The sequence below is a fragment of the Nicotiana tabacum genome, chromosome 8 (assembly GCF_000715075.1).
Source record: "Nicotiana tabacum cultivar K326 chromosome 8, ASM71507v2, whole genome shotgun sequence".
Taxonomy (NCBI): domain Eukaryota; kingdom Viridiplantae; phylum Streptophyta; class Magnoliopsida; order Solanales; family Solanaceae; genus Nicotiana; species Nicotiana tabacum.
In genome coordinates, this window is record NC_134087.1 from 70,981,077 (window position 1) to 70,987,053 (window position 5,977).

The 5,977-nt window shown below is 36.3% G+C and overlaps 1 protein-coding gene across 1 annotated transcript; it reads left to right on the forward strand.

The window, feature by feature from the left end:
- The first annotated feature begins 700 nt into the window (after positions 1-700).
- On the forward strand, positions 701-5,977 carry LOC107813197 (serine/threonine-protein phosphatase PP1 isozyme 2-like). Its single transcript, XM_016638424.2, has 4 exons — positions 701-1,171; positions 3,699-4,258; positions 4,337-4,555; positions 5,606-5,977. Exons 1-4 carry the CDS (start codon positions 997-999, stop codon positions 5,627-5,629), a joined length of 978 nt encoding a protein of 325 aa, XP_016493910.1. The 5' UTR covers positions 701-996; the 3' UTR covers positions 5,630-5,977.

Consider the following 5,977-nt stretch of genomic DNA (forward strand, 5'->3'; position numbering starts at 1 on the left):
ATGGGTCCAATTCCGTAGAGGACAATTTTTGATTATTTGAGTTTGAAGGAATTATGCGTTGCTTAGTGACATCTTTTCGGAGATTGTTAAGTGTTAAATTTGTAGCAGCTAAAGCTACGTATTGATTCTTTTGGATGCTTAGCTATTTTGGTTGGACTTCAATAAGACAAAGCATGTGGTGAAACCATATCAAACCGAAATATATTTAAAAATTATTCGCTAAAAAAACTAACAAATGTTCTCCAGAAATATTTTCTTACAATTTTTTTTCAAAAAAGTTTCTAAAGAACTAACTTTTCCTCAAACTAAACTAAAATTACACAAGCGCCGCTCCGCTCATCTATCTAAATTGGGAAAGCAAAAGATGTTCTCAAAAAGAGAAACTGTTGTCAAAAAATATTTTAAAACTAATTTCTTCACAAAATAAACCAAAATCAAAATGAAATCCATCTCTTCATCCAAAATCCAAATGGGATCGTTGACTATAAGGCGAGTCTTATCCATACACTGACATACACGTACATACCATCGTAAGAAAAAAAAGAAAAAAAAAAGTATTGAACTTCAACACATTCACCAAACTGTATTAATTATTAATAGTTTTAATTAATTATTTGAAATAATAAAACGTATTAGTATTTATTTATTAATGATTAATCTTATAAAAAAATGTAGAGCGCGTGGGAACAAAATTATAATTGAAGAGACGTTGCCCAACCCTAATGACACATACGTGGGTCGCTCTCTTCACTTTAAGCATCAACTCTTCTCTCTTTTCTCGCCTTCACAGATAGACACGAATGTTTCCCACATAATAAAGCCATTTTCAAAATCTCTCTCAAAAACAGCTCAAAGTTCAAAAAGCTCTTTCTCTCTGCTAATCCACTTGTTCACTACACTTTATTCTACTTGTTATTCTTGTTTATCAATCTTGACATATATTTGAAGTTTATTCCTTTCCTGTTATATGCAAAGTTTAGAAGGAAAGCAAGAAATATGGATTCTTTAGCACTTGATGATATAATCAATCGGTTGCTTGAAGTTCGGGGAAGGCCTGGTAAACAAGTCCAACTTTCTGAGGCAGAAATCAGACAGCTTTGTCTCAAGTCCAAAGAAATTTTGTTGCAGCAGCCTAATCTTCTTGAGCTCGACGCACCCATCAAGATCTGCGGTACCACTCCCTAACTTAAGGATTTTTCTTACTTTCAATTTTATTGTTACTATTTTTAATTTGAGTGGAATTGGAGTTCCTTGTAGTGGGCTTTAGTTGATGCTGCAATTTTTTTTTTTAAATTTTTAATAGTTGGTTGTTGACTGGAAATGGCTTTGAGCGGTTATTGAGTTGCAGTGGATAAGTACTGCTTAGGTCGGCGTTAGGGTTACATTCTGTTACTTTAATTAAGGCTGGTGAAATTTTGGTTTTACGATTGGAATTTGATTTTTCCGTTAGGGTGTGTTTGGTACCGCTGACAACTTCTCCGTGATGAAATCAGAAAATATTTCCACCTAAGTCATTTTTCTTCAGAAATGTTCCAACTCAAACTTTCCATCTTTAGTATTTCAAAATTATTGTCAAAACATTATCCTCATATCCTGTTGTCCACCTTGTATATTATATGTCACTTGCTTTATATGCAACTAAGTATGGAAAATGATCCACAAGATATTTCTAAGATAAAACATTTCTATGAAATCCATTTCCCTCCATGAAATGCACCCATATCGTATGAATTTAGTTATGTTTATTATTAGTTTGAGGGTTGTTATTAGTTGCTTAGTATGGATGGAGCTTTTGCATTCAACTTAATTATATGATGCCAGTAGTTTTAGTTACCGACAAGAGTATGCAAAGGAAGGAATCAGCTTGCTATAGAGATAATTTGTATTCCAAAATCCTACTAGTACTTGATAGTGGAGGTCAATTCTAGTGCTTGGGCTGATAACACAAGGATTAACCCTCATCTGTGAATAATACCTCTTACTTTTGAGTTGTTTGTTATTTATATTCTTTTCCTACTTGGTCAGTTTCTGCCGTATGTTGCTAGTTAACTACGTCTAGCATATCTTTATAAATAATGAAATTAGCCTAGGGTAATGATCTCATTCGTGCTTCTCCTCCCACTTTATTGTCAATCAGTTCTCTGAGACTTGGATGGTCCATGCTCCTCTTTATCTGCCTAAGCCCATGTAAAGGTCTCTGATTAACTAACATTATGTCTGGTGCACAGGATGAGACGTGCCTAGAAAAGGGAATGTTTGGATTACTACTTGCCTTAGATGAAAGATTGTGTCCTCTCTGCTTTCTATTTCCCTCTTTTACTAGTTAATGTAGCTAGGAAAATAACCGCTGCCTCTGGTCTTTTTCTTCCTCCCCTTGTACACCTAATTTCTCCTCAAATTCATTGTTCAAAGTAAGATGACTTCTTTTAGCAGTACTCCACTTCATTCTCTTATCTGGTTAAACATAACGTTATGGAATTGGGCAGGAATTCCCTGAAGGCATCTTATTGATATCTGAATTTATTTAATTGATGGTAGGCAGCTTTACGTAATTAAAGTTAGGTTAGCTATTGTTGAGTTTGCATTAGCTACCTCCAAATGCACCTTTTTAAGTCCCTTCTTCTACCCCACGGGATGCCTCCCAACCCCCTCCCACCCCACCCAGATAGAAAGAGGGAGAGAGAGAGAGACAGAGGGAGGGAGAGAGTTGTGCAGAAATGTAGTAAAGGGTATGAATAGTATTCAGTGAATTGCAAGATAAGTCCCCTTTTCTTGTCCTATCCTCCATTATGCGGGAAAAAAAAACACCTTTTACTGGTGAACAATGTTGCGAGTCATGATTACAGTGTGGAATCTATTTTGGATGTTAATTTGTGTAATTGATTCTATAATCGTTATCAAATAGGGTGATGATAAGTGAAGTCCATGATGGAAGTGGTGGAGCATAAGGGCATCAATAGTATTCATAACCAGTTCACCTTTTGGTAAAAACCGAGACATCTAAGTGACTTCCATAATTTTTATATTTGCCAGCTCCTTCGTCATGCAAAAGGCATCCGTTTGTAGGAACTAACATTAGAAGAGAGAGAGAAAGAGAGATCAGCGTGTGGCCACTGAAACGGGTGAAGTTATATAAGTTTTTTGGTTCCTTGTGATTGCTGTGCCATAATCAGTTATTGGCATCTCATACAAAATTTTGGCTTTGATCCATGATTTCAGTTAGTTAATATCGCTGGCGCACCTAGAAGCAAATACAATCTGTAACTTCTGAAATAGATATCAGAGGTAAAAATAGAGGTATATTAAGAGTAAGCGATAATTGTATCAGTTTTAATTGCATTTAGATCCGTGAAATTTAACTGAAGAGGGTCTAGCTTTAATGTTCTTTGGGTAATTGTACCTGCTGGGAATATTTTAGCAAATATTGTCGATCAATTTCTAATATCACCAAGATACTGGTAATTCACCATCCGGTTTCATCAAGCAGTGAGGTCATGGTAATTTCCTTTGACCGAAAGAACTTTGCTCAAAGAGCTAAGCCTGCTGTATTCTGTGCTTCAGGTTGTACATGCATCTGGACCACTGTTTCATTCCCCTTATGCATTTCATTTGCTAATTTTGTTGTTCATATATACATATATATATATATATATTTGGTAAACATTTTGAGCTAATTTGTCCTTTGAATATGTGGTCAGGGGATATCCATGGTCAGTATTCAGATCTACTGAGGCTGTTTGAATATGGTGGATTACCTCCAAAATCTAATTACCTATTCTTGGGTGATTATGTTGATCGTGGGAAGCAAAGTCTGGAAACAATATGCCTTCTTCTTGCTTATAAAATAAAGTACCCTGAAAACTTTTTCCTTTTGAGGGGGAACCATGAATGTGCTTCCGTGAATCGTATATATGGGTTCTATGATGAGTGCAAACGAAGGTTCAATGTTCGACTATGGAAAATATTCACAGATTGTTTCAACTGCCTCCCTGTGGCTGCTTTAATTGATGAAAAGATATTGTGCATGCATGGTGGACTCTCTCCTGATCTTAATCATTTGGATCAGATAAGGAACCTTCAACGACCAACTGATGTTCCTGAATCTGGGTTGCTCTGTGATCTTCTCTGGTCAGATCCTAGTAAAGATGTTAAAGGGTGGGGAATGAATGACCGGGGAGTTTCTTACACCTTTGGTCCTGATAAGGTCACAGAGTTTCTTCAGAAGCTAGATCTTGATCTTGTTTGTCGTGCCCATCAGGTTTGAACTGGATATTACGTTCAATGTTTTTCTGGAATTTTGTTTCTTTAATCTTACTGGCTATGTGCGTAACTGCAGGTTGTGGAAGATGGATATGAATTTTTTTCTGATAGACAACTTGTGACGATTTTCTCAGCCCCTAATTATTGTGGAGAGTTTGACAATGCTGGTGCTATGATGAGTGTGGATGAGACTCTGATGTGTTCTTTTCAGATATTAAAGCCTGCAGAGAAGAAGCCAAAGTTTGGATTTGGGAGCACTGCTACAGCTAAAAATGCAACTCCAACAAAATCAAAGGTAAGCCTATCTCTGCAAGAGGCAACTTTTACTTGTCGATCCTAGTGGTATGCATGTTTTATTTAACAGTTATTTAGTCAACCACCTCGATTTAGTTTTCTAATTATTTGTCTTGCTATTACTTGCTATCAGGGCTTCTCTCACCTTCTTTAGTCGAGGGTCTATCGGAAACAGTCTCTCTGCCCTTCCAGGGTAGGAGTAAGGCTGCGTACATCCTACCCTCCCCAGACCCCACTTGTGGGAATACACTGGGTGATTTTTGTAAAAAACGCCATGAAAATTTATGTCCTCTATTTTCAAGCACTAGATAACCTTTGCAGAGCCCCTTTATCTCAATTCCTTCTGTTGTTTCTCTTTAGGAAGAAATAAAAATAGGGGTTAGAATTTCATTAGACAAACTATCCGAAATACATTCAGACTAATTTCGATAATTCTTTAACAGGTGAAATTTCAAATGTGAACTTATAGCCTGCTCCCACTGTATTGATTCTCATACATGAGTCATCAATAAAGTAAAAGGTGTTCAATTATTTTTCACCAAAATCAAATTTTAATATGCATCCAAGAGAATAATGTTAGCGGTTGAATTTGAGAACTAATTAATGTCCCTTGAAGTCATTATGGTCAATGTCTCCTGGATCTTTTTCCTTTCCCTGTTTCCTTATTGGATGGGTAAGAGAAAATTATTTTTGTCGCATTTGGTCAATGTCTCTAGGCATCAAAAGATCATTCTGTAGGCTACTTATGGAATATAATCACTATATCAAGTCTTCTCATGATCTCAGATGTGTAATTCAGTCAAGGCAACTATATAGATGCCACATATGTTTTGTAGTGCAGTTGCTGGTAGAATTAAGGTTTTAAGATAGTTAAGTCAGTCTGATGGTTATAGTTCTCCTTTAGAGGCATTATTGTGCTTCCCTGTTATCTTTTGCTTCTTTTACACTGTACTTTGGCTTCATTCATATGCATTCACAGTCACTCAATGACTCTAATGTGATTGTGCCTCAAATAGCCCCTTCAAAAATTATTATTTTAATTTCATTGCAGTCATTTCTTGGTAAAATTGGATGAGATGAACCATAACCGGTATAAATGTCAACTACCTCTCTTAGCTCCATTATACGCAAATGGAGGCTCGGGTTTGGAAGCATTGCAGAAGAGAAGAAGATACCTTCCCAAGATTCGAATGGGGAAAAATCTGTAATAATTTTTGATTTGTCATGTATAATATAAACCAATCCACTGAGGCGAGCTTTATGGTTCACCAGCAAAAAGATTTTCTAACCCTTTGTCTATTCAGGGATACAGGGAACAAAGGTTACCCTTTGTGTTAAATGTCCTGGATCTCTGTTCTCTTTGATTCTTATGTTTCTCTTCTAGCGGTTCAACCTTCTATAGAATTTAGCTGTTTGTCTTCAA